General features: G+C 38.2%; 1 protein-coding gene across 2 annotated transcripts in view; it reads left to right on the forward strand.

Moving 5' to 3' along the window:
- The window catches only part of GPAM (glycerol-3-phosphate acyltransferase, mitochondrial), a 38696-nt gene extending 11146 nt beyond the window's left edge, over positions 1-27550 (forward strand). The window contains exons 5-21 of one of the 2 annotated variants that reach the window (XM_090057224.1): positions 1223-1336; positions 2297-2446; positions 3059-3155; positions 4167-4303; positions 5543-5642; positions 6403-6615; positions 7031-7144; positions 9787-9872; positions 10953-11068; positions 11927-11997; positions 13382-13646; positions 14318-14460; positions 15995-16072; positions 20693-20830; positions 21770-21959; positions 22089-22147; positions 24260-27550. In XM_090057224.1, the coding sequence (XP_089913350.1) occupies positions 1223-1336; positions 2297-2446; positions 3059-3155; positions 4167-4303; positions 5543-5642; positions 6403-6615; positions 7031-7144; positions 9787-9872; positions 10953-11068; positions 11927-11997; positions 13382-13646; positions 14318-14460; positions 15995-16072; positions 20693-20830; positions 21770-21959; positions 22089-22147; positions 24260-24376 (2188 nt within the window). In that variant the 3' untranslated portion in view covers positions 24377-27550. Of the gene's footprint in view, positions 1-1222; positions 1337-2296; positions 2447-3058; positions 3156-4166; positions 4304-5542; positions 5643-6402; positions 6616-7030; positions 7145-9786; positions 9873-10952; positions 11069-11926; positions 11998-13381; positions 13647-14317; positions 14461-15994; positions 16073-20689; positions 20831-21769; positions 21960-22088; positions 22148-24259 lie in introns of both variants that reach the window. The other variant, XM_090057225.1, reaches the window with a different exon arrangement.
- The last annotated feature ends 201 nt before the right edge of the window (positions 27551-27751 follow it).

Raw genomic sequence — 27751 nt, forward strand, 5'->3', positions numbered from 1 at the left:
GTGAAGGGATCAGAGTTGGGCGTATAGAGTAGTTTGGGGCTATGTTGGGAAAGTACTTATTTGCAAGACCTTGTCTCTCTTGAGACAGAATGAGATGGGAGCTGCAGGAGGAGCAAAGATGGTTTTGTGATGAAGGAACTTGATTGCTCCTTCAAGGCCTGGCTTTTATCTCTTCCTCTGGCCTAGAGTTCTTATGCGATTCCAGGCAAGCTCTTTAAAAAAGAAGTGTCAGGTGTTCTCCATTCGTCTGGTCCTCTGTTTCTCAGGGCAAATTGAGCCATGACGTCTGATACTCAGAAGTGCTGAGCAGCAGAATGCAATGGAAGCGGTGACTTTTTAGCACAGATGTGCGTTTTCTTGCACATAGTACTAGTGTACAGCCATCATTTTAGGAAGGGAAGATTTGCTGACCTGTTTGGACAGGGAAAGGATTTAGAGGAAGGAAAGGAAGAGGAATAAAGAACCAGAGAAGATCAGAAGAATTAAGATAACTTGACTTCCTGCAAATAGTTGCACTTGTGAGGAGCCCTGTTTATTCACTGGGACTACTCACATCCACCAACTGTAAGGGATCAGCTGCGGTTGTTGTACGTGGCGGAATGGTTCTTTATGACCAAGTGGAGGATTTGGGCCAAGATTTGGACAGAAGATACTCACAAATGTTACTGAGTGTTGATGTGGCTCAGACAGTTCTGTCAGTCTCAGCCACAGCCTTTGTTCTTCTTAGTAAGTTGATTCGCTTGAGCCACTGAGCAAGTGTGCTGATGGTTAAGCATTGATGCTGTGTGGGTTCCCCATCATTATTGAATTGTGTAGGCTGGTCTTGGAAGACATTTGCAAAGCATATCAGTTCTCAAATGTAACTAAGAACTGCGGCCTGAGAAAGTACATGACTTTAAGCTGAGGTTTGATTGGTGATACAGTGCTACCTGATGCCAGCATCACCCAGTTGGTATTGCTTGGACTTGGGTGGGTGGGGGGCGGGGAAGAGTTTGGGTTGTTCATGTTGCTGCTGTTTTCATATAGCTCTTGATACATATTTGTTCTTATGCCTGTAACATTGTTTACTTACTAATTTTTCAGAAGATATTATGTAAATACTTACAGAGTTTTACCGCCTTTTGCCTTGATGGATTTGTGTGAATATATTTGAGAATAAAGATTTTTTTTTTTTTAAGTGATTCATTTTTTTGGCTTGCTACATAGCCTTTTAATGTTGCAGGTACAGAGGGTGGCTCGCAAGACGTCTCTGTTACGTTCTCTTTGTGCAAGAACGTGATGTGCATAAGGGTATGTTTGCCAAGAATCTGACGGAAAATGTGTTAAACAGTGGCAGGTAAGATATTGCAAAGTAAACCGCCATTCTTAAGATTTGACTTTCCAGATTAACGCAGAATGTTGTTGTAAAACTGCTGCAAAATGAGTGCAACAAATTCTGGAAGCAGGGATGCTTAAAGTAAGATAAAGTACAGTATTTTTATGGCAGCTTCTCCTTTTAGTTATATATTTTTTGTTTAGAACAGTTATGGGAGCAGGGTTTACACATCTTAGCCTCCACGTCTTTAGAGTGGCTACAGGTAGACATGCAACTAGCTTAATACAAAATATAATGAATAGCGTTTCACCCTTTCAGCTTTTGTTACCCAGTTCTGAGAAGTGCTATGTTACATCCACCAACTGTAAGGGATCAGCTGCGGTTGTTGTACGTTGCTTACATTTTAAAAATAGTAAGGTAGACTTTCATATATTACTGTCCAGATTAATCTAGTTCATACTTTATAACATATCAGATATTCTGACTGTTCTGAAGGTGGGAGAGGGAAGCATTTGCTTTTCATTTCACCCAACAAGAACCATTTTCATAGAGCTGGTTCCATCTTTTAGAAAAGGGAGAATTCTCTTTTGTCTCCACTGACGTACCTACCCCAGATGGTTTGTCTGGTTTCTTTCAAGTTGTTGAAATCATGGTATTCATTCTCTTGAAGTTGAGTGCAAGAAAGCTCTAGCACATATTCTGCCTTCCAGGCCAGTTCTGTAAGATGCCAAGTGCCCTCTACCCTACAGTTGATCAGAGTTGGGAGTGTTGGGTGCTTTGGTTCTAAACTGAGGCTTTTTCCAAAGCAGGTTGGTCCTTGTTGGTTGAAGATGGTGAAAGGCATTTTGCACTCTTTTTTTTCTTCATATTTTCTGTTTCTGAAAATTGTTGACCAGTTCATACCAGCTTGCTTGTGAATTGAAATTATCTACTGAACTCTTTGTTATAGTACCATTTTATATATTTTTCTTTTAAAATCAGAGTGCAGAAGGCCATTGTAGAGGAGGCTACTGAAACAAGTGCATCAGGGAGCTTCGCTCAGGTGGACCCCAAGGCCATCAGCAGGGTGAAGAAGAAAGCAAGGAGGATTCTGCAGGAAATGGTAGCAACTGTTTCACCTGCTTTGATCAGGTAATAAAAATAGTTCACCAGAGATTTGTGCTGAGGCCCTGCAAGCTCTGTACAAATATAGTAGAGTGGCAATTCCTTACTGCCTCACAAAACCCACCTTTAGTGATATCCAAGAGCACCAGGATTGTTCTGAAAAATGAATTGCAACCTGACTTCATGTCAGATATAGGAGTGTTTGCAGACTTTTCAACAAAAGTTATGATACAGTGAAATGAGTGTACTTTTCCCCGTGAAGCTAAGCTCCATATTATTAGCTCAGCGTAGCTAATAGTTTTTGCCTGAATCAGCTTAAAGTACCTTGTCTCAGTAACTTAGGCTCTGCAAGCTCTTATTGTCAGGCAATTTAATAATATTATTTTCTAGTTATGATTCTTAAGACGGAAATAAAATCCCATGCTGCAGTATCTAAATAATCACGAACAGGTTAGGCAGGAACTCTCTAAAGCCTTCATTGACTAATGAATTGAGGTGGTAGTATCAACTCCTGTATTGCTGTCTGACAGATTACAAAGTCCTGCCATTGTATTTATCAACTTTATCAAGCCGACACCAAAAGAAGGTAACTTTGAATGAAACTTTAACTTCCCTGGGGTTTGACATTTTCTTCTTCAGGTTGACTGGTTGGGTCCTGCTGAAATTATTTAACAGCTTCTTTTGGAACGTTCAGATCCACAAAGGTCAACTGGAAATGGTCAAAGCCGCAACTGAGGTAAGAAAAAAACTGATTCTTGAAACTGAGAGAGTTTCTGATGTTGCCCATGCCTAGTGTAAACCAGTTATTTAACTGAATTCAGTGGAGTATTATTAGTCTAAATGAGATCAAAAGCAAGCTTCAGTTTCAAGTCCTGTGTGCCCTTTCAACAGACTCGGTGACTTTATTAGGTATTTTTAGGAATTGTGCAATATTTTTAAGTACTGTGTAACCATATACTCTGAAGGCCATAAACGGTCAGGTTATATGGTGTGACCTGCTTGTGGAGTGATTGACCCTTTTTTATTCCCAATCCAGTGCAACAGCAGGTTAATATATTACTAGTTTTTTAAACTTTCAAAATTGCTTTTACCTTGGTCATCCCAGGATGACCTTATCTACATACTTGTCAGCAAAGTGTCCAGCTGATTGCTCATTTATTTACATTTATTAAAGCAGCCTGTCCGATTCTACCATTCTTTCTACCCCAGGGAGGCATTATTCTTAAAAGGCCCTTTTTGCAATATTCTGAACTTTCTATTGCTTCCATGAGAAAATACTTCAGAAAAGTGAAGTATGGATAGTATACAGCATTAATATAAACAAATACTCTGAAATGAGTGATCAGAGTCATTCTGGTACAATTTGACTAGCTGTAGATCAGTTTCCTATGGCTTTCTGTTGAGGTTTGTTGTATCTTCCACATTAACTCAGCAACTGTTGGGCAGTGGCAGAGACAATTCTGGTACATCCACCAATAAACTGTCTGATACTATGTATCTTTAGAAAGTATGAATTTGGTACTTTCCCATAGTAACTACAATGTAAGCGCTGTTAGTGCCTGAAAAATAAGGATCTGTTCTCATTGCAAGCTGATGAAAGATAAGAGCAAAGCAGTAGAGAGATGAAATTTTAAAAGTTCTTAAGTTTTACTAATTTAAGGTGTTTCTAGCAATCTCATTAAAGAAAGGTAGGTGGGAAATGAACTCCTGTTAACTTTGTTATGTCTTTTGTTTCCCTCTCAAATAGATGAATTTACCTCTCATCTTCTTGCCTGTTCACAAATCCCACATTGACTACCTGCTACTCACATTCATTCTTTTCTGCCATAACATCAAAGCACCATACATTGCTGCAGGGAATAACCTCAGCATCCCCATCTTCAGGTAAGGACAGTTGGAGCTAAGCTTCCAGTTGCTCTCGAAAAGAAAGCCACTGGTGAAGATCCTCAGCTGGTATGAATTACCATGGCTCCGCGTCAGCTGAGGATCTTGTCCAGTGAATGCAGATACATACCTAGTAATCTGGGCATTGTGTTCACGCTGCTTGAATGTGTTTGGTTCTGACCCAGCATGCTCAAGAAAAGTCTTGCAAAATCCTTACAGAGATTCTTCACACACAAATGGGGTTGCACAAGCTTAAGGGAAATTCTTTCCCCCTTCATCTGCAGAGAGTCATTGGGAAGCAGGGAGGTGCTATTAGGAAGTGGAATGCATAGGCTGTGAAGTAGGTGACTGCAATAGGAGAGTGATAGAGATGAGGCTGTTCAAAGTCCTGTTTTCTTTCTTAAATTCTGTAGTATTCACCTGAGAAACAACATGGAAGGTGTAAAATGATGAGAAAAGTGCAGTGTAACACAGTGGTAGAATGAGTTGGATGGTTCCACGGTACTGGAACTTCCAGTGGGATCTGTGTGGTAATGCTTCAGGGACCAGTAACTACCTTAATAGTTTATGTAGAGAACAGAAAAGTTCATTAAGTGATTTTGACTAGAGAGGGAATGAATCGGTGATATTTGAGCCTTGATTAGGCCATATGGCAGGTTTAAATATGATTCGGCCTAATCTTGTGATTTTGAAAATTTCCATGTCTTGAGTCACTCTACTGAGTGACTAGCTGTCAGCTATTTGACAGACACCACAGATTTCCTAAAATGCCTTTCTGAACTGTTAGTCTCTAAGGTGCTACTCTGCTCTGTCACCTAAGAAGAAGGATTCATAAAGGAGTTCAGTTGCATGCAAACTAGAAAATGCCCCATCTGGTTTAGTCCAATCGTAATTGAAACCATAAGCATGTTTTTTGGTTTTTTTCATCCAGGGATTCAAAAGCAATCTGTTTTCCCCAAGGGCTTTTGGAGTTTCCCCAATGGGTAAAGAGGCTAATTTTGGTACATCGCTAATTAGGAGGAGTGAAATATGTGAAGGTTGAGATCACTGACCTGAGTTTTTGAAACTGGGTTATTCACAGTGTCTAAAATTTTTCCATAACCACTTTGTGAGGGAGAGTGACTGAGATGCAGCGTTCATCTGATGCAGTCATCTCTTAAATGTTCTGGGTGGTTTTAACAATGTATTCTTTTTATGTCTGACTAAAGTTAGCGAACCATATCTTTCTTTGCTATGTAGCACATTAATCCGCAACCTTGGAGGCTTTTTCATTCGGCGGAAGTTGGATGAGAACACTAATGGACGTAAAGATGCCCTGTATAGAGCATTGCTCTATGTGGTATGTATTTGTCTTCTGAATTAACATAAATACATTAATTTAGTTTCAGTTATCTGATAGATGAGAGAGTCTGCACCATGTATACGAGGGGATATTTCAGTAGCTTTTTAAACCTTAATTAATTTGACCAACTTTGATAGATCGGTGAATTATATTTATTTCTATAATGTGTTTTTAAAAGAAAATTTCCTGGTTATTTTACCCATCAAGCATGTGGGAGTTGTGTGTACTTTTTAAAGTTAGTTAATTTTTTACTCCCTGCAGTCCTTATGAGTGATTCTACAAAATTAAGTCTAGGAGCCAGACTGAGATTCCTTTTGCAGCGATGTAAATTTCTTGTAACTCCATTGGCTCAGCTGAAGTTCACCTATTTCTGCTTATATTTTCTGTGGTTTCAGTATAGAAAAACAAAAAGATAATTGCAATTTAGAAGATGAGGTACAGTGGGAAACAATAAAAGAGAAGAGCTTAGATGGTTTAAAAATATATAGCTATTGTCAGGTTGCTTCCTTTTGTCTTGGTGGAAGTGCTCAACTTATATTAATAGAAATGAAATCAGAGTTTGGGCCGTTTATCTATCAAACACAAATTATTACTCTAGATTATTCATGTAGTTTTCTGTATATCTTAACTATTTCCAACCTTTTTTTTAAATAGAAGGCTTTTGGTGATATGGAACAATGAGTTTAATGTAACTCATTAGATTAGATTGTGTAATTAGATATTTGTTTTTCCTCCTTTGTATTTGCCATTGATTTAGCACATTGAGGAATTGCTCAGACAGCAGCAGTTCCTAGAGATATTCCTGGAAGGTACACGGTCTCGCAGTGGAAAAACATCCAATGCCAGAGCAGGTCTCCTGTCTGTGGTTGTAGATGCTCTCTTTGCAAATGCCACCCCTGATGTACTGATTATCCCTGTGGGAATTTCATATGATCGCATCATTGAAGGTCATTATAACAGTGAACAGCTGGTAAGGACAACTGAAAACTTAGTGCTCTGCTTTGGGGAGTTTGTTTATATTCAGTAAAAACCTATCTATTTTTTGGTTCAGCACTGGTTTACCATCAGTGCCTTCATATTGTGTATGAGTAAAATGCAAAGAAATATAGCTGTCTGTGCCAAGAAATATAGCTGTCTGTGCCAGAGTTGATATTTGTCTGTCACACTTCTAGATACAAATTTATCACATACCAAACAATAAACACAATTGTATAGGCTAAAAAACCCAAAAGAATCCTGAGGTTATGATGATGGCTGTACCCTTTTATAGATTAAATATGTGTCAAGAGATCTGGATTGATTTTAACTGTGTTCTTGATTCTGTGAAAAATCAAAAAGCTTTTCATTGCAGATGAATATTGGTTGTGCTTTATAATGTTTTGCAGGGCAAACCTAAGAAGAATGAAAGCCTTTGGAGTATAGCTAGAGGGGTTTTCAGAATGCTGCGGAAGAATTATGGGTGTGTCAGAGTAGACTTTGCACAGCCGTTTTCTCTAAAAGTAAGTTTGATACCGTGGAAACATCCGTCTCCTGTGAACTCTGAGTTATTAATAATTCAGGAGAACTGCAGGCGAGTTCTCTCAGTCCACAAGCATTGCTTTCAACCCATCAATAGAGTGATGATGCTTTTCCAGAAACCCACTGGCTGATACTTACTAGTATGTTCATATAGAGCTGTACATGTTCTCTAAAATATAAATATTGTGATAAAGGAGACAAGATCTTAAACTAGTTCTTGCTAGCGTCTTGCCTTCAGGAGTTGGCAATAACAAATACTTTAGAAACAAAATTTCCCAAGATGCATCTGACTAGTTGTGCAGATCAAAAATAGTAGTGCTATGCAATAGCTGACTTGCAAATAGATGTTTTTGTATCCTTGGATCCATTCTGCCATGTGCATTTAATATATAGAACTTCATTTTGACATTCCAAACATTGAAATATCAAAGGATTTTTAAATGTCTGATTAGTTTCCATCCTCTCATCCCAGTTACAGCAGAACAGCTAAATTCTATTTTGGGAAACATTTAACTTTAAATAATCCTAGTTCATTTTTTTTCTCTTTCACAAGCCTGGAAAAAGCAAAATATCCCCACCACATAGGGTTTTTTATTAGGGCTAGCACAATGGTGCTTAGCATTTTGGCCTCATGGGCCAGATAAGTGGCTCGGGGCTACATTGGGCCCCACCCGCACCCCCAGATTGGGCCCATGTGGCCTCAGCTGGCCCCTGCACACTGTAACTACAGTGCATTGGAGCAAGTTCTCTGCACCTGTATAGGTGCCCTTCATGCTTAAGTATATTGATTCTCACAGTAAATTGTTATGATAATGCTGAACACACCAGTATGTCAAATGTTTGGTATGTTGTAAAAGTATAACCTAATAGAGTATCTTACTGAGGTGTGAGGAAAGCTTGCTAGCATTTTATGCAGATTATTTGAGAGTAGAGACATTTTTTGCTGAATTGCCACAGTCTGTGACTTTAATGATATTAAGCACTTGAACAGGCAGGCTTCTGATTGCTTAGGTGTTCATTCTTGTAGAAAAGACTTATGTGGGAGAATGTTGAGTGTTAGTTATGCTCCAAACAATATAATGCATTGTAGTTAGTGGTAGACAGAGCTGTTTAATACACTTCTACATAAAAAGTATGCATCCATTCTAAGCTATTCTTGGAATGAAGTTAGCAGTTGCCCATAGACTATCTGTGCCTTCTTACACTTTTGAAATACAGAATTAGCCTGTATCTATTCTTTAACTGTAACATGGCTAGTAACCTTGTATGCCTTGTTTGTGTTAAGATACTTGCACTCTATAATGGGTTAAATGTGAAAGAAACTTATTTAAGCATGTCTGTGTTTAAAGGTTTGCAATAAATATAGCTGTTAAATCAGTTTAATTTGACCTGGGTAGGTTTTCTAGTGTAGACAAGCATTTTGGCATCAGTTTGAGCTCCTGCAATCTTTTCATATTATTTCATAGACATTAGAGCTGGAAGGGACCTTGGGAGATCATCGAGTCCAGCCCCCTTCCCAAAGGGCAGGAAGTCAGCTGGGGTCATAGGATCCCAGCAAGATAAGCATCCAATTTACTCTTGAAGGTGTTCAATGTAGGTGCTTGAACCACCTCCGCTGGCAGACTGTTCCAGACCTTGGGGGCTTGGACAGTAAAGAAATTCTTCCTTATGTCCAGCCTGAAACGGTCTTGCAGGAGTTTGTGACCGTTCGACCTCGTCATCCCTTGGGGCGCTCAGGTGAACAGACGTTCCCCCAGATCCTGGTGGTCACCCCTGATAAACTCTTGTGGGTATAGACCTGGAAAGTAGGTGGTAACTTTGGTGTGAAAATTTTATCTTAAGTCTTTAAACAGCTTTTCTGTAAGAGGAATGCTTACTGCATGTGCAGGCTAAGTTTTCTGGTTTTGTGAGCCAATCTGTACAGGAACTAGAAGAATATCATGTCCTGAAGACTGAATGGTAAAAGCAAACCCTTAAAGATAGAAGCTTTACTTATTCTTGAAGAGCTGGGCATTCATGCATTCCAGCTGTGTGCTGCACCTCCTTAATGGCACAAGGTTGAAGGCACAAACCAAAGGAGACACCTGGTTTCTGAGCTTTATTGACAGTACTGTGGGTTATGTCAGAGCCAGATTGCCTGCAGTGAAGATATCCTCTCTGCTGGGGTTTGTTAAGAGAGCCCTGTTGCACCGTCACTGACATCAGTATGATGCACAGGCACTTTGATTTTGTTCCTATTCCTCAGTAAAAACTACTATTAATTTTATTGCTACAGAATCTAACCCTAAGGGAAATGTTGCCAGAGCAGTGCAGGTGAAGGGAATATCTTCATAGATGCTTTTTTATTGTTGTGCTTTCCTCCAAGTAAGAATCCTGTTCACATTGAAAGTGTATTTCCTTTCTGCCCAATTCCAGACCCATCTATGTGCCAGTGAATAAACTAGCAATTTTCTCTTTCCCAAACCCTGCTACTTGTTTCATTCATTTTCTTAAAATCACTTTTGAATTTACTTGCTCTTCTGCAAGGCTTCCTTTTCTCTCATACAAATGGGATAGCTAGGTTGGCTATTGGATGTTGCATCTAATAGTGGGAACATACAAACCACAATTCTTCTATTTACAGGAATTTGTAGACAGCCAACATCAGAAACCTGCACCTGCTTCACTTTCTTTGGAACAAGCTCTATTACCAACTCTACTTCCATCAAGGTAGGATGTTGTCTCAAAACTTTGTTGAGAGTATGTTTTTTAGTAGAATATATTTCAAATAGTGCTTGGCAGCTATAGCCTTAAGAGCAGTCAGAATATTTTACTTGCAAGTCTTGTGGAAAATTCATTAAGAATTACCAAAGGCAATCATTTTACTACGGGCAACAATTTTAGTGATTTTTTTTTTTTCATTATGCTATAGAATTTATTAGACAAATAGTATTCTACAGCAGAAATAGATCAAGATATTAAAATCTGTATTTTAGAGTATTTTCTCATGACTGTTTCTAGGTTTAATTAATTTTAAATTCTATAGAACATTTTTGGGATTGAGGAAAAAAGTTTATAAATTAAATTCTCCATATAAACTAGATTTGATTTTTTTTTTTTTTTTTTTTTAATGACTTCAGGGTGAAACACTTAATATTCCTTTACCTCCTGACGTTTTCTAATTCAGGATTGTATTATGATTTTTTCTGCTCTTATTATTAATATTACCAATATTACTTGCTATCATACCCAATAATTTTAAATTATGCTCAGAATATGAAATAGTTCTGTGGACATGTACCTACTTTCTCAGACAGTTTTAGTATATTTGAATAATATGCATAATTTATGTAAGCCTCTGAGGAACCACTAGATGTGTTTAGAGACAATCTGAATAAACTTTTTAATATGCAAAACTGCTGGATTGAAAACTGCCTTCCGAGAAGGTTTGCATAATGTGCTTTTAGTTGTCCATATTCACTGAAGAGGAAAGGCATGTCTGATGTAATGGAGAAATCAATAGCAGTAGAGTATAGTGTCAATACTTGGTATTGCTTTTTTTAAAGTAGAACTAGGATTCTGTGATTGATGTGGGGAAGGAATTTAGAATACACGTAGAGATGCTGTTATCTGGGATGTAATGGAACTTAAGAGTGTTTTTAAGGTTTTCTGCTCTCTGTTAAAAGTGTCTTCACTTTTTTGTGTGTGTTCATTTAGTACTTGTAGAGGACCAATAAATACCTTGGTTTTTAATGTTTTAGCCAAGAGTTGGATATTTCATACCATAAATTATTTCCATTCCATCTTCAGGCCTAATGATGTTGTGGAAGAAGGTACAGAGGCTGCACTGCCAAACTCCAAGGACATAAGTAATGAACACTTTAGAAGACAGTTGATAGCCAATTTGGCTGAGCATATATTGTTCAGTAAGTATTCGAACAGTCATACAGTGCCTGTTGGTTTTGGTCCTCCAACCTCATACACTGCTTGGCTGTTTGTTTTGTTTTTATGTGACTTAAGGAGACTTCTTTGTATTTGCCCTTTCAGATATGAATTTTCCTGACATAGTTTTTCTCCTCTTTTTCTTCCCCTTCTCTTATGAAGTGGTCTTGGACATTTTACAGGACTTTTATTTCAATTGCTTTGAAACCTCTGTGATGTTTAAGTTTCTGTGCTGGAATGCTCACTTGCTATGCCCATAAGTTTGTGCCTCCCCCCTTCCCCTCCTTTTGGTATAGTTAGGTTTTTTTTCCCCCTGGACCATAAAAAGTCGCTCCTTGAAACACAGCTGTTGAATGCAAAAAGCTTTTAAGAATTACTAGAGTTAGCCTGTCTGCTTATCCCACATTGCCAGGTTTTGTGTGTTGGAAAGTAAGTGGTATAAGCACTGGAGCTGATTTGTGCACCAAGGTGCATGAAAATGGTATTTAGTTGTTACATATTTTAAGAAATGCTTCATGTAGAATACTTTACCTCTGCCAGAAAGGTGAGTGTGAGGATGACCATATTTTATATGCAACTTAAGTCAGTGGGAATTATGGTGTCTTACAAAGACTATGCAAAAAGTTAATGATTGGGTGGAGTTGCATTTTTGAATGACTTCTCACTTCTTGCCTATTGATTAGTTCCTTGAAGTTGACTGCAGCCCACTGGAAGTGTCAAGACCCCTACAGTGATAGCTGATTATGATTATTAGTTAATTTATGGCTGTTGTATTGTTTCTAATGTTTCCCTGATTTCTAACAAAGTGCCGCATAGCTTTATTTTATTTTGTTTGCTTCTAGCTGCTAACAAGTCATGTGCTGTGATGTCAACGCATATAGTTGCCTGTTTGCTGCTCTACCGACATAGGCAGGTAAGACTGCAGTGCTGCTGCAATACGTTATTTTCATGCAGGCTTGCAAAATGGCAGTGGTGCAAGATGTGTGCATTTTAGTAGTGTTTTAGAAGTAAGGAATATGTGAAATATATTTGAGGTAGTATACTTCAATAAGCATTCCAGATGGTGGTGCATGTGTTTATTAAATTACTGAAAATTATTGAATTTTGCTGAGATACAGTTGTTTTTTCCTTTTTATAAAAAAAAATACATTGCGTCTGTAATCCAGAGCTTTTTGTGCATCTAAAGGACTGGAAGTATACAACATACACATGAGAAAAAATGGCCAACATATAGAATCCTTCCCAAGTAGGACTTTCGCTTCATCCAGTTCAAACCATTTGTTCCCTTTTCCTCTAGAGACCCTGAAGGAAAAGGGTGTTTTTTGGGCTACATCTGAACATGTGGAATACAGCTTCCGTTAAAGTGATACGGAAAAGTGAGGCTGGAAGGGACCTCAGGAAGTGATCTAGTCCATACCCTGCTCAAGGCAGGATCGTCCCTGACTAAAATGTTCTTTGTAAGCCTTGATCTAACCCAGTGGTGCTCAACCTTTTTCCCCTGGTGGGCTGCATGGGCAGTGCTCCATCCGCCTGTTCTCCAGATCCTGTTGGATGTTCTGATCTGGCGTTGGGGATGGAGCAGTGGACACCATTTGGCCATGCAGAGGGGGAAAGGGAGTATGGCCTTGCCCTGTTTCAGGTGCAGGGGAGGAGGCATGGCCTGGCTGCAACTGGCAGTGATGGGCGTGGGGTTTGGGAATTTGATGAGGGAGGGTGGCCATATTACTGGCCACTGCTACCCTACTGCTAAATTTCCCAGCCAGTGGGGAGCCACTGGACCATCTGTGATAGCTTCGAGGGTCACATTGGACCTGCCAGCCAGAGGCTGTGCACCCCTGGTTTAACGTGTTCTTAAAACTAGACAGTCAAGGAAATGCTTATCCTCAAGCCCAATACCGATTAAGCAAAAGGTCTGTCAGCTACGTTATCTTGGGTGATTATGACACTGGGGCACAGAGAGAAGATGAGATCTCTAAAGTAGCCAGGTTAAGGAAAAGATAAGGTTTTATAGCAATAAACTACTTAGCAAACAAAACAGTCACGTCCTGCACTAGCTGCAGTTGCTGTGGGCTTTTAAGTTATGTGCACATGTCTGGTCAGAGGTGAAAAAAATCATGAGGTACATCAGCAAAATCTGTATTAAAAGAAAAGACTCAGTTGTGGTTTAGATTATTGATGATAAATTATGCCTTTATGATTTATCTATTGTGTTTGGGGCTGCGGGTAAGTTTAGGTAGTCTTTTAAAATTCTGTCTTGCACAATTTGTTTTTTTAACTTTGTGGCTCTGGTTGTTCAGGGAATTGATCTGTCCAAGTTGGTGGAAGACTTCTTCTCCATGAAGGAAGAGGTCCTGGCCCGTGACTTTGACTTGGGATTTTCCGGGAATTCTGAGGATGTCGTCATGCATGCTATCCACCTGCTGGGGAACTGTGTCACTATCACGAATACCAGCCGAAACAATGAGTTCTTCATCACTCCCAGCACAACTATCCCTGCTGTCTTTGAGCTCAACTTCTACAGCAATGGAGTACTCCACGTCTTCATTAATGAAGCCATTATTGGTATATGTTTATATTTCAGCAAATCTAGCTAGAACTTTATTATTGCTTTCTTGTTCTTTTTATAGAGCTCTTTCTACATAATTAAGTTATTTAGGGTCAGAAACTTTTTCCCTCTGTGCTTTCCCCCATGTTCACAAAGCACAAATAGTTGAATGGGTTCCAAGTTCCTTTTTGCCTAGTCTTTCTTGAAAATATCCATGTATTGATTACTGCCAGAAGCAGGATATCTGACTTTACAGACCAATGCTGTGTTTCATCTTAAATATTTTAATAAGATAATATTTTGTTTTACTTTTCATTAGCTGGTCATGAATGGGTTAGCAGCTTCCTCTTTCAGCTTGTATTCCACACTGTTCTTAATGCTTGTTAGTGATTTGATCCAGATCCCAGTTACGAGCTTCCTTCCTTAAATTAGAGACTGTGATATAATCTTTTACTTTACTTCACGTTATCTTTTCAATTCTGGGTTCTTCAGTTACACAGTAGTGTTGTTCATTTGATCGTATTGTATATAGGATAATTTTATTTTTATTAATTGATAGACTTTTCAATTACATGCTTTAATCATTTCCAGTTTTAGAGCTCAGAATTTAGTTATTAAGCTTAAATTTGCTTTATTAGAAAATCCATAATGAAAACGACCTGCTTTTGTGTTCGCATGTCTGCTGTAGCTTGCAGTCTTCATGCAGTACAAAGTAAAAGGCTTCGAAATGGAATCAATGGTACTTCTCCCAACATGATTAGCCAAGAACAACTGATCCGCAAAGCTGCCAGCTTGTGTTACTTGCTTTCCAATGAAGGCCCCGTCTCCCTGGTAGGTGAATTCCATTGCCGCATTTTCCATGTCTTAAAGTCTGCTCTGCCAATGTTTGCTTTTATTATTTTAGAGGGAGAGAGTTTTCTGTTTTTCTAATATTTACTTTATTTTGATTCATTCCATGGCTGGGTGAGGGCATCCATAAAAAGAAGGAAAATACCATTGTTTGTAGTTGCTTCAACAAAATGCCTCTACATTTGAATTAACATAGTTAATTAGAGTAGTGTACTTCAGATCATATGAACCAACCAACATGATGTGAATATAACCAGTCAGTTTACCAGTTTGTTTCACAGCCAGATGAGATGATATCAATGGGTATGGTGCTTACAACATGCTTGGAGGATTTGAAGGCATGTTTAGTGAATGCTTGTTGCTTCTATAAATGACAAACTGCTAATACTGGCAGTGAGCCTGGAACTTTCCTGCTATTTTAGTGACAGACCTCTGCTAAACAAAATCTGCTAGTCTCTATCATGCTGCCAAGCTGTGTGATGTCTTTGTGACCTTAATAAACTTAAAACTATGAAATTAAGACCACCAGAGCCATTGCATATGTGGCTGGAAGCAAAGCTGAAATCAGGCCTCCAGAATTTAGGTTAATTTATCAAAGTTTTAGGACACTGCAGTAATTATGCTTTGCCATTCCTAACATTTATTAGCAATTGCAAACCAATAGAGGGTTGCTGGCAGGCATCTCAACTTTAGCATTATAAATTAATTGTATATCTTTAAAACAACAAAACCAATCTTCTTTTCCTTGCTATTTGCAAATGCCTATTTGGAACCTGAGAAATGGTGTCCTTTCCCTACTGATTTACTTCTCACGCTGGCAAGCATTTCTGTTTCTCCACCCCCTCCTCCTCACTATGTGCACCATGGGATGTTTGGCTTTTTTTTTTGTTTGCTTGTTAATTGAGCATAAACCATTTAATTTTTCTTCAGGACAGCAGTATGGTTTGTGAAATGGAGCTGATTAGTAACCTTGTGCTCATTCTGCCTTCAGACTTAATGACAGATTGTTTCCTTAATCTACTGTACATTCCCTACCAGATTATGACCATTGGGAAGGAAGTCACTTTTAGTTTTAAGCTTCTTAACTGTTTGTTTAAACAGTAGGGGAATTTTTAGTTTTTAGATCTTATCTTACAGATTTATGAAGCCTTTTGTTAAAAGCTGTTCAATGATTAGTATCGATTCATTTAACAAAATCATAGAAAGACGGAAAGTAACTGTTTGGTCAGCAGATCCATCTTCTTACCAGTACAGGAAAGTGCATTTCTCATACTCTTTGTATTGTCTAATTTAAATATCCTACTGCCATAGAATTTTGAAGCATATGTTGATGCAACTGAAGAATAAAAAATGCAGTAATGAAGTAGGGACAGGGGCATTGTGAACAGTTGAGGAACTTGCTTAAAAGGGAAAACACCAATATGCCACGTAACAGTATCATTGAGCAGGAAGGGAGGGAACTGTACAGAATTGTTTGTTTAACACTTTACTATACTTCTTTTTTATTTTCATCCAGCCCTGCCAGATGTTATATCAAGTTTGCCATGAGGTAGTCGAAAGGTTTATACAATATGGAATTCTTTTGGTGGCTGAGGTAAGGTGATAGAGATATTAAAACTTGTTTCTTTGTTCTCATCTTAGCCTGGAATCCTTTGTTCTTTACTAGCTGTAAGAGTTACATTAAGTTCTAATTTATCACTTCATACATAGAAAAATTAAGGAAACCCTGAAGTATAATGTCTCCACCTTCTAAGAACAAGGAATTTTTGGTACAATCTCATTCTGATGATGTGGATGATGTTATTCATAGGTCCAGGAAGCCCTTAACATTAATTCTGAATGTAAGGAATATTTTACAGTACCTCTTTAGAGTGATTTGATACATGAGCCTTTGTCAATTTGAGCTACTCTGGGCGTGTCTACATGTGTATATACACACACATAAATTTAACGTGCCTTTGCCTAAGGTGCAGTAAGGTGATTTAGGTGCATGTCTACATATGAACATGCTAATGTGCATTAAGGCACGTTAAATTTAAGTGCAACTAGCTAAGTCGCATTAGCACACGTGGAGATGTGGTAATGTGTCATTGACATGATGTCTATCCATTGATGCACACCGCATTAATGCTCATTAGTGCACCTACACACGTGCTTATGTGACTTAGCTATTTGTGTCTAAATTTGATACCTGCTTCATGCAGGTATCAAATTTAGGCTCACGTAGCCTTAAATCGCCATTTTTAAGGCTGATTAAGGGTGTGTACATGTAAATGCGTGTCCTTAATGCACCTTAAAAATGGTGATTTTTGGCTAAACCCACTAAAAAGAGGCATGTGTAGATGCACTCTCTGTAATGCTACTGAGACCTACATAACATTTATATTCATGAGAGGTCTAGATCTTTACCCCTTGTTTGATTCCTTTCCATTGATCTGGCAGCACAAAGAGTCTATTAATTCATTTAGTGGAAAGAACTAGGGATTCCACTCACCTGGAGAAATCTTTAAAAGCAGTAGTCTTGAAACTTCTCTAACTAGTGTCCCAATATCCTGGTGTGTTCCTGGGGGCTGGACTGGAGGCTCAGGATATATTTGTTTCCCTTGCTCTTCTGTGTGGTATAGATGCACCTTGGCTGGTCCCATGGACGAGGGCAGTACTTCCTTAACTTCCAGATTTATGCCCAAAGGCTCCATTAGCCAAACTATTTTTATTAACTAAAAGTGACTGACAATTTTGTGTTTTTCTAACCTGTCAGAATTGGGTCATGGCACCACAACTGTTTTAAGTTTGGAAACTTAACACATATTTGACCACTTTTTTTCTGCAGCTCTTCAGTCTGCAAGGAAACAGGGTGAACATCCTCTTTTTGATGGCCTTTGGTCTATTCTTCCCATTTGTACCTCTTGTTGTTCTTCTCCTCATGTATCTACACTACATTTGACAGCCTTTTGTTCTGTCCCAGTTTCATTTTTAGCACACATAGTTGCATGGGTAGCACTCAAGTTTGAACCGTCTCTCAACTTAACTATCTAATATCAGATTCCTTGTGGTGTCTTTAATCCCTGTCTATTTACTGCGCAAAACATCCTTAATACCCTGTATTCTGACCAGCCATTAGGGAGTTTTACGGAAAGCATCTTGCTTGCAACTAACACTTAATCCTTTAGAAAGCTGTGCTAGTTGTGGCACTGATTTTGAGATTCTGTTGCCATCACCTTTTGTTTTTCTTCTCTGGTGTGTTCTATCCGAGTTTCATCCTTTTGCCAGAACATTGAGTAGCCTCTTCCTTGATCCAGTCCTTTTATTGACCTTTGGCTGCACGCTGCCCCATCATCTAAAAAAATGGTGACACGCATAATTTGTCTGGGTTCTTATAGTAGACCCCTTAGTGTGGTATCTGAATGCGAGAAAAAGAGAATATCATTCCCATCATCACATTTCTTAGACTGAAACAGTAGCATTTCAATTGTCTCTGGTTTCTTTTATACGGGCTTTTGTATTGCTGTTCTTGGCTTTACATTTTTGGATGTTTTTATTCATTTTTTGCGGTGCTTCCCTTGACCCAAATGAGAACAGACTCTTCTGCCTTAGCATCTTTTTTTACTGTATCAGTTCAGACACGTTGATATCCTTATTTCTTGACTATTCTGCGCAATTGTCTTAATATAATCTCTTGATCTATTGGATCTGCCACTTTCTGAACGGTATCCTCATTACTGTCTCCAAACCACTCCACTACTTTTTAAATGTGTTTTATGCTCACATTTTCTATTCTGATGTTTTCAGTCTTCATCAGACGTAGATATTGTACCTACTGTGGTGATGTTACTTACTTTTCTGCAAAACCCATGTGCTATCTTGCCCTATGTGTTTCTCCTTAATTCACTCAGCAAGGCCATTGTACAGTGTAAATCTTTTTTATCGACTAGAAGAAAAGGGTACAGATGTTGATTTCCAATTTATTTTGCTGTCAGCAGTGAATTGTGAGAAGCGGATTGTTCCCCACAGTTTTGGATATATTTTCTTGGTACTTTCTAAGCCTTATCTCTGAGAGAGATTTCTACTTTACCATCTTTTGATTATTACATTTGATTTCTTTATGGTGGATACCATAAAATATACATAAATTTCCTAGTCAGTTGAACTGGCTAGTGCTATTTGTATGTTTTCATGATTTTTTTCCCCTTTTATTCCAGGGCCCCCTCTGTTGCCCATTATTAGCTGAAACGCTCCTAACATAACATTATTTTTTTCAGTTCCTTTTTTCTCCTTTTCTGCTGCTTTTGTTGCTTCTCACAAGTAAATTTAGGCTTTAATCACGCTTTTCAGCATAAGAATTGTTGTGGAGTCTGCCTCCATATACTTGTCACTCATTAGATCTTAAAGCATTTTTCAAACAAATGTGAGCGTAAAACATTGGGATAAGGATTACTTTTTTTTCTCTTGAACATGTGCTTAAAATTTCCAGGGGTTTGTATCTGAGGAATAAAATATCAGTTGTTTTCCATACTATGTCCTCTCAATTGGCTGTTTATCAACATACTGATCCTTGGATACTTTTGACTTAGTTGTACCTCACTAGGTTACCTCTTCACATACCTACGAAGTATGTCACCTTGTTAAAATGCTTCTTTTTTTTTGTTAGGACAGGTTTTTAGTGTTTCAGCATGAATTTCTTCAAAATCTCCTCCTACACAGTTAAATTTCAGCCATTTCCGTCATAGCCTAAAGCTCTTTCAGGGTCATTTAACTTAATCGGCTCCTTAACTCACTTTTCTCATTTACTTTGGATATTTCACTCCTTTTCTTGACACCAGGATCTACTTCTAAATTGTATTGATCTCATACAAGCCCTCCAATTATTTTACCAGCCTTTGTAAAAATTTCATGTCAGTGAGTATAATACTCTTTAACACAAGGACAACACAGGTGCCTACAGATTTGAGACTCTCTTTAGTCTCAAAAAAAATCTGAAACCCCTTCTTGTTGCAGGTAGACATTTTCTTGCTTAAGTACAAGAGTTGATCTACAGCTGACGTCATACCTATCTAAGTCAGTAAAATGCCCATTTATGCAGCCAGCTTCAGTTCAGGGTACATTATTAGGAAATGTAAGATACAGCAGTTCAGTCTAAATGAATTGCCAAAAAAAAAATCAACAGAACCAAAGGAAGCCTATCCTCTGAGATTATTTTTTTGGTTAACACAATTGCATGAGAATGTGTTGCGTATAGTGTTAATGCAGTGTATTCAGAGTCATAATAAGGCTGCTGCACTTCACAGCATAATCTGGACATACTGCTTTGTCAGAAGCTACCCAGATGAAAACCTTAGTGTCTTATGGCAGCTCATTTACTTGTTTGCATATCTTCATTTTTGGATGTCTAAATATGTCCCTGTCCTAGGTCTATGTTAAAGAAACATTATTAAAAATTAGGGAAATTATGAAATCTCCCCAGCCCCTCATTTTTTCAGAAGTATAAAGATCACTTCACTGAAAGAACTGCCAAACATGCATCCCGTCCAAAGCTAGAGGAAGGATACACTAGCATGCTCTGATGATCAGCACAGAGACTGCAAACAGACAAGTAAGTTAGAGTCGAGACTTCCTCTGAAAATGCATTGCCACGTTAAACCTGAATGCTACCTGCTCAAGTAGATGTGATACACTGTACAGAGAGAGGTTATATCTCAGGTAGGCAGGATTCAAACTATTTAGATTAAAATCAACTCTTGGAGTTTTCAGCTACTGCAAAGCAAAGAGATGATTGTAATTACTACTTGCAAGCTTATGGCTGTATGCTGTGTTCTGTACTAGCTGAATTTCCAAGGTGGTCTGCATACATAGCAGCATGTAAGTCCAGTTCAGCATTTCATCCTTGAGTTAATAGTTATGGGCAACTGTAACAAAGTCCATGTCCAAATAAACTCTTAACCTCCTACCTAAACACAGAGGAAGGACATATCTTAGTTTTTTTTGGTACTTGGAATTGCCGTAGCAAGTTGGATGGGGCAACTTTTTCAAAGGAGCAAAAACAACCTTCCATGTACCTCAGTCTGATCTCAATAGTATCTCAGCCAGCTATTTCTTGTTGCACTATCCAGTGCATTAAGAACTTGCAAGTCACTAAACTGACTGGGCCATGGACAATTTAAGAGACAGAGTTTGTTTTTCTGTGTATTTACCCCTTTGTCTTTCTGAATTTAAGCAGGATGATCAGGAGGATATTAGCCCAAGTCTTACAGAGCAGCAATGGGATAAAAAACTTCCTGAACCTTTGTCTTGGAGAAGTGATGAGGAGGATGAGGATAGTGACTTCGGAGAAGAACAAAGGGACTGTTATCTCAAGGTACCGCATTTAAGGCTATCAACAAGAGTGAGGCATGTTTTTAGAGTTAAAATTAAGTAACTCTCAGCTTATCAGTTCAGTTGGGGGAAAATAATAAGACTTCTCTTTCTGATCATTCCCAGCATTAAAGTCAGCAATAGTCTGCTACAATCAGTAAAACCTCCTTTTTTCCCTGAAAAAGACCAGCTCTCTGAGGAAACTTCAGATAATCTGCTGGCAAAGTCTACATAACTTGGGGTGGAATGGCCAGTGTGGTGAAAGCTGCTACAGGCTTTAGTATCCCAAAGTGTCCTAAAGATTGTACTAGATTACTAATAACACATGCACCAAAGGTGGGCATACACTGTTAGTGTGTATTTTTTCTGATTTGTGGTGTGTTATTCCTTATGTATATTGTGTTTTATGGTGTGTATGTATGTGTGTACACAAACTAATTAGTGACCCAAACCATCCCTGAAAATAAGGTTTCTGATTACAAATGCCACTGCATACATCCTGGCTAGAAACCTGATTCCACTGTTTATTGGAAAATAAATTATTCATTTTCTTGTTGAGCTAACGGAAGTACAGTTGAGATATTAGTACTTGGAAGCCAGCGCTCATCTGTAAAAGAATGAAATGTGATTGTGCTATTTATTGCGAAGCATAATGGCCTCTTTAACTGTTTTTTAACTAGTAAAATAATATTACACAGTTAATGGCCTGAGGAGGGTGGGGAATGTGAGTGTGAGTATCTGTAGAGGGGTTTTCTTTTTGTTAAACATCTGCGTTTTCATTTACAGTAATAATGAGCGGTTATATTTCGTGTACTGCCTCCCAGAATTCCTAGTGACTGGCTGTAACCCACCCATGTGTACTATTTTGGTGTTTAGTGTGTGTCTGTTCACCTTTTCACTTCTGCCAGCTTCGTTCACATGCATTTCCATTGCCCCTACTTAGGTGAGCCAGTCTCAGGAACACCAGCAGTACATCACCTTCCTGCAAAGGCTGTTGGGGCCTTTATTGGAGGCGTACAGCTCTGCTGCTGCCTTTATCCACAACTTTAGCGGCCCCGTATCAGAAAGGGAGTATCTACAAAAGCTCCACAAATACTTAATAAGCAGGACAGAGAAAAATGTTGCGATGTATGGTAAGTCTGACAGCATCTCCCTGAAAAAAACGAGTCATAATTTCATTTGTTGATTTTATTTCTATCATTCCTCATGGCATCAGTGTCCCAAATGTAACCACAAATGTTTTCTCCCCTACCATCTCATAGCTGAGAGTGCTACCTATTGCCTTGTGAAAAATGCTGTGAAAGTCTTCAAGGATATGGGGGTAAGTGTTTTATAGTCAAAACTTGATACAGCAGAATCCATTCAAAGGTGACCTACTAAAATCCAGACCGACTGCCCAGGAATCCTGTGCAGTGACAGGCCTTACTTCTGTGTTTTCTTGCGTACTCCACACCCCCAAATAAGACATGCATCTTGTTTTTGAAAGGCAGAATGTAGAAAAGAGTTATATCTGACTGTTTGCACCAGAGAGAGTCCTCCTGGAAAAATAGGCTGCAAGCAACACACTTAATCTTTTTGGCAGGGTCAGTTGTGCTGGGTTATGTCCCAGCACAGCTAATCTAGTTGATGGGCGGTGACCAACATTGCCTGGGGCCATTGTCCTGTAGGATTAGGACCCTGAATCCCCAGAACTTCCTGTCCAGGTGGCTGGGGAGGAAGTATAAACCACACCATAAATGAACAGACATCCGCTGCAAAAAGTGCACAAACAATTACTGTACTAGAAATGTTGGGCATATGTGATGCAACAAGGAACGTGGGTGTTAGTCTGGTTTTTGTGCCACCATAAAAAAATATATGCTGGCACAAAAGCAGCATCTGTTTGCAGCCAGCGTGTCTGGGAAGCCTGTCATCCTAGGAGATTCTCATTTTATAGATTTTAGGGCTTCAGGGAAAGGGTAATATTGCACTTCCTGCTGCTGAGAAAAATTGAGTAAGTGACAAGAAGTGAGAAACTTTCATGGTGGACTGTGGTGCTGCTATGTCTTAGTCAATGAGATGGTGGGACAGCTAGTAGACCATCCGTATAGACCTCAAATTTCAAGGGAAAATCATGATAGAATTGGTCTCTTCCATAACTGGTACATGTAGGACATCTGAAATGATCTCTTACACCTTGAATTGTGAACTGCGTGTCTGGATTTTCCACAGTGGCATTTTTGTCTACTGCTGTGCAATCTTACGGACTTCCTGAGTGTAAGATGAAGACCTTTTCCCCCCCTATTTTGAAAGTTTCAGAGTTTAGGCAAAAGAATATTAAGTAAGAGTTAGTAAACACCTTTCAGGTCTTTGGTCCTGATTTCTTGAGTTTTAAATGAGCTAGTGGAATGAAGGCAAGTTTCTAGAGAGTGTTAAATGCACTTTGGGAAGCTGCTTTTATGAAAGCATTCATCAAACCTAGCATATTGCAGTGCTGTTTGGATAATGGTACTAGGTGACATCTGTTCTTGCATCTGCTCATAGCATTTAATTCAAACACTTGTTTTTAAAAGTAGACAACTGAGTTTGAATTACACATTGCCTTCAATCACATTGTATCCCATAACAGCTGTGAGTACTACTCTGATTATCATACACTGCACGCTTTTCCACAAAGAGTTTCTCATAAACAAGGTGCTTGCAGATGGAGAACAAAAAAGTCCTGCCTGCCAAAGTTTTCCTTACAGGAGATGTTGCAGTTTGTTTTTGAATTCCAATTAAGGTTGGGTATTTCACTGGTCAAATAAAGCTTGGTCAATTGACCAGTCAAATATCAATTAAAAATTGTAAAAAAAATGCCAGTAGATCCAAATAATACATAGAAAAAAGAACAAATTTTCCATTAAGAAGTGTGTCAAAAAACAATGAAATAAATAAAATAAAATAAAATAAAACAATAAAAAAAAATATTTCTGTCAAGAAAACTACAAAGAAGTACTTTTTTTTTTGTAAAATTGCTATTATCATTGGTCAAAAAATATACAGCCAATTGACTTAGTCAGTTGACAGTATTTGACTGGTCGGTTGATTGGCTTGCCATCCCTAGTTTCCATTGACTAGTGTTAATGCTCCCTTGCTCAGAAAGAATCTTTCAAAAGATGGGTTTTTCCAGACCTTTCTTCCAGATTACAGCTTCTCTCTGTGTCATACTTCCTCTTTCTTCCATGCTATTTTATGCCTCAATGATAAGTGGATTCAAAAGATATCTCAAAGACTGTCAGCTCCTGTGCTAGAAAGAGAAAAATACATGTCATTTGCTATAGTGTATGCTTGATTGTAGTGAGCAGCTGTTGTAAGACAGCTCATAAACTTCTCTACATTCTTCATTACAAATAATAAGGGACTTTGCTTGAAGGTGTTCAGTAACATCCATGTCTTCATCCCTATGCTTTAGGTTTTCAAGGAGACCAAACAAAGGAGGGAGACTGTTTTGGAACTGAGCAGTACTTTCCTACCTCAGCACAGCCGACAAAAGCTGCTGGAATTCATTCTGAGCTTTGTTGTATTGTAAACCACATTTGGTATCTTTTGCGAGTGAAGTGGAAACAGGTTTGGAGACTGTTGCAGAGCCTGAGGGCATTCAGAGTGTAAGGTGCGACTGGTTTGGTAAGGCCTTATCTGACTTGAATCACTGGAAGACAAGTGCCTTAGACGTATGGATTTCTTACAGTCCCAGTCCAGTTATAATTCAGTTACGCACAGATGACACTTTGGATACAAGTGATTAATCATGTTTGCAAAAAAAAAAAAAGATTAAAGCTAGAAAACTGGAATTTTATCAGTGTTACATTTTGCATAACTACTTTTAAAAACTGACTGTGACAGATGCACAAATGCAGATAATTGTGATCTAACCCTGAGCAGTTTAGTGGAAACACTGCTTCTGACATCATCAAGTAATCCCCATTTCAGCCCAGTTTATTGTTTAAAGTAAATGGTTTATAAAGGTTTGCATAGTCCATGTACACTCTTTGGGAAAAAGCCATAGTTTTTCATAAATGTTAGAATGTAACATAATGCCAAAATCCTAATGAGAATAACAGGTATGTACACTTGAGAATAATAGTCAGTTGAATAGCAGATGACTGTAAAATTATCTGTTACTGGACACACACTAGCACTATTCAGTCTGCATAGTGCAATAGTAAATTGCACTAATCTCTGTTATCATAATAGAACAGAGTAGTAGCATTTTTTATCATGGGTTGTTGTTCTAACCTTTGATAGAAATAAGAAAATAATTTTCCTAAAACATGAATGTATTCTAACCACTTAGATTTTGTATTTACTACAAAAAGATAAGAAGACATTGATGTTTTTAGATAATACTGTGACAGATTTTTTTTGGAATTAGAGTATTTTAAGAGTGAGAGATGAACTATCAGGTTCTTAGTGCGTATTACTGGATGGCATTGTATTGTGTGAAGGTATTTTCATTTTGACTATAAAAAATTCAGCAATAACATTGCAGTCTTGCAGAAGTGAATTCTCCAGCCCCTGTTAAACTCCAGAAGAGCATATTCCCATGCTGCCTTTTGCTGCTGAGCAGATTTAGCTTGTGATGCACTGGCAACCTTTGCTAAAACACACACATTTTTTGATTGGGACCCAGTTTGGGCTTTGAAATGTTCATTAAGGGGTTCTGTCTTAACACAAGATCACCCTGGTCTTGCAGCCTGCTGTTTGAGCAGAGGTTCACTCTCCTCCAGAACCCTGTGGGCATCAGTTTTAACTCTATGCTGGCACATATCAGATTACAAGCTGTGATCTTGCACTTTGGCTCACTGGATATGAGTTGAAGCAATAAATCTGTGAGGCAGAAAGCCAGTTTGCTTGTGAAATGTGTGTTTCCTCATTTGATTTTTCTGGCTCCTGAGAGAAATCAAACATTTCTGCCCCAGTAATGTTTCATGTGATTTTTTTTTCCATCTCAGTCTTGCAGGTAAAATAAACACTACAGTTATGAAAATCCATGTTGCTTAATTTAATGTTGGAAAAGAGTACCTGAATGACAGGCTTTGCACAGTCACTGCTATATGCAATTTGAGTCTGCATTCAGAGTAGATTGTATTTAACTATACATTTATTAACAAAAATATTGCTATGAATTGACTGGTTAAATGTTATTAACAGTTGAAAGTTGCAGCGTATGGTTTGTTAGCGTCATCACTTACTATTGTGAGGCATTGCATGTGTGCTGTCACTAAACCAGGTGCTCTTCAACATTTAAAAGAAAAGAATCTGAACCAAAGTCGCATCAACACAGGGAAGGAAACTGACCATAAAATTGCTTTTGCTTTTACGTCCTTTACCATCTCCAGCAGGATAGCTGGGATTTTTCTAGTAAAATTGACCAGCTGTTTAGAGAGCAATTTCATCTTATCCGAGTAATTGTGCTTTGTTTCTTAACCAGATGTACTCTCTCCATAGCAATTGTTAAGGTGGCTGATGACTTCCACTTAAAGTCAACTGAGACTAGGTGCTTGTAAATCAATAACGTCTCATAGTTTACTGCACTTCAGTAAATTTTGAAGTGTATACAATAACAGCGTGTGTATAAAATAAACTGAAAAGTAAAACCCAAGCAATATGAAGCTAATGAAACTAGGTTTTAATGACAATGTTCTGCCTAATTTAGAGATACTAGATAGAAGATCCAGGAGCTAACTTGGAGACCTGAATGTAATTGCTAAATGTTACAACAGAAGACAGTTTCTCTGTTAGACTATGGAAAACTGGCTTATCTAAGGCAGTGAGTGGGTGGTGTAATATGCATGTAAATAAATATTAATATTTGTTGTACACGGAGGGAGGGTATGCCTTTAAAACTAGTATGGAATTTTCATTTGAAAACCTCAGTATGTAGGGAAATTATGTGTAATGAATGACATGCTTGCCTAAGAAGCTTTTCCTTTTTGTGGCAAGTGTGTCTTCTGTATGTATGCATGTGTATGTGCAGATAAGATGTGTGATGGTTACGCTTTTCCCTGATAGTAAAATATCTTTAAAAACTAGCAGGCTATAATAATAAGAACACTTTTACACTGGATTTGGCCCTCTGCAGTCTCCTTTTACCGATTTTTAATTTTCATATCAATACAAACAACAGGAGGTTGGCCCTGAATGCCACAAATGTATTTTAACAGTTACTTTAAAAAAAATATACTCTCACACATCACCATGCTGTTCTGAGCATACTGGTAGATACTTATGTGCTTAAAGACTTTGTAGGATCAGGATCTATTGAAGCATGAACAAGATGATAAATCTTTCCGTGTTAGTTCTGTGAATTTTATTTTGCAATAACTGAGATTTAAAACCTCCCTTTTTTCAAGAGCCTGTAAGTTTGTGGACACATTTGCACCTTACCAATAACTGTATTAAACATACAATCCCTCTCTTTGGCAATACGGGACTTAATTCTATTATCTTCAGTTTGAAAGTGCATACACTTGAATTTAACTAACTGCCTTCTCTGTAAAGACATGTCAGAATGATCTTATTTAAAAGAATATTGAGCTTGGAAGTGCTGTTAAATATGACTGCGACTGTGTCCGTGCGCTTTGACACTTACTTCCATGAAAATGTTAACACATTTTGTTGCTTGTTCCATGTAATACTGTACCTATTGTTAAGAAGCACAAAGGTGAACTGTAGTTTTATTTTAATAAACTGTTTTGTGCTAATACAACATTTGACAACTTGTAGATTTTGTTAAGAAATAATGTAGTAAAATAAGTCTTTAAGACTTTCTTCTTCACCAAATATTTTCTATCTTGACAGGTGTTATGAAGTAATAGAAAGGAATCTCCTAACAGTTTGGGACCGAGGAGAATTTTTATACCAGTTTATTATGCCAACTTATAATTTCCTTGCTGTCCATTGC

Source organism: Crocodylus siamensis, chromosome 7 (genome assembly GCF_052110815.1).
Source record: "Crocodylus siamensis isolate JL-2025a chromosome 7, ASM5211081v1, whole genome shotgun sequence".
In the NCBI taxonomy this organism is placed as follows: domain Eukaryota; kingdom Metazoa; phylum Chordata; order Crocodylia; family Crocodylidae; genus Crocodylus; species Crocodylus siamensis.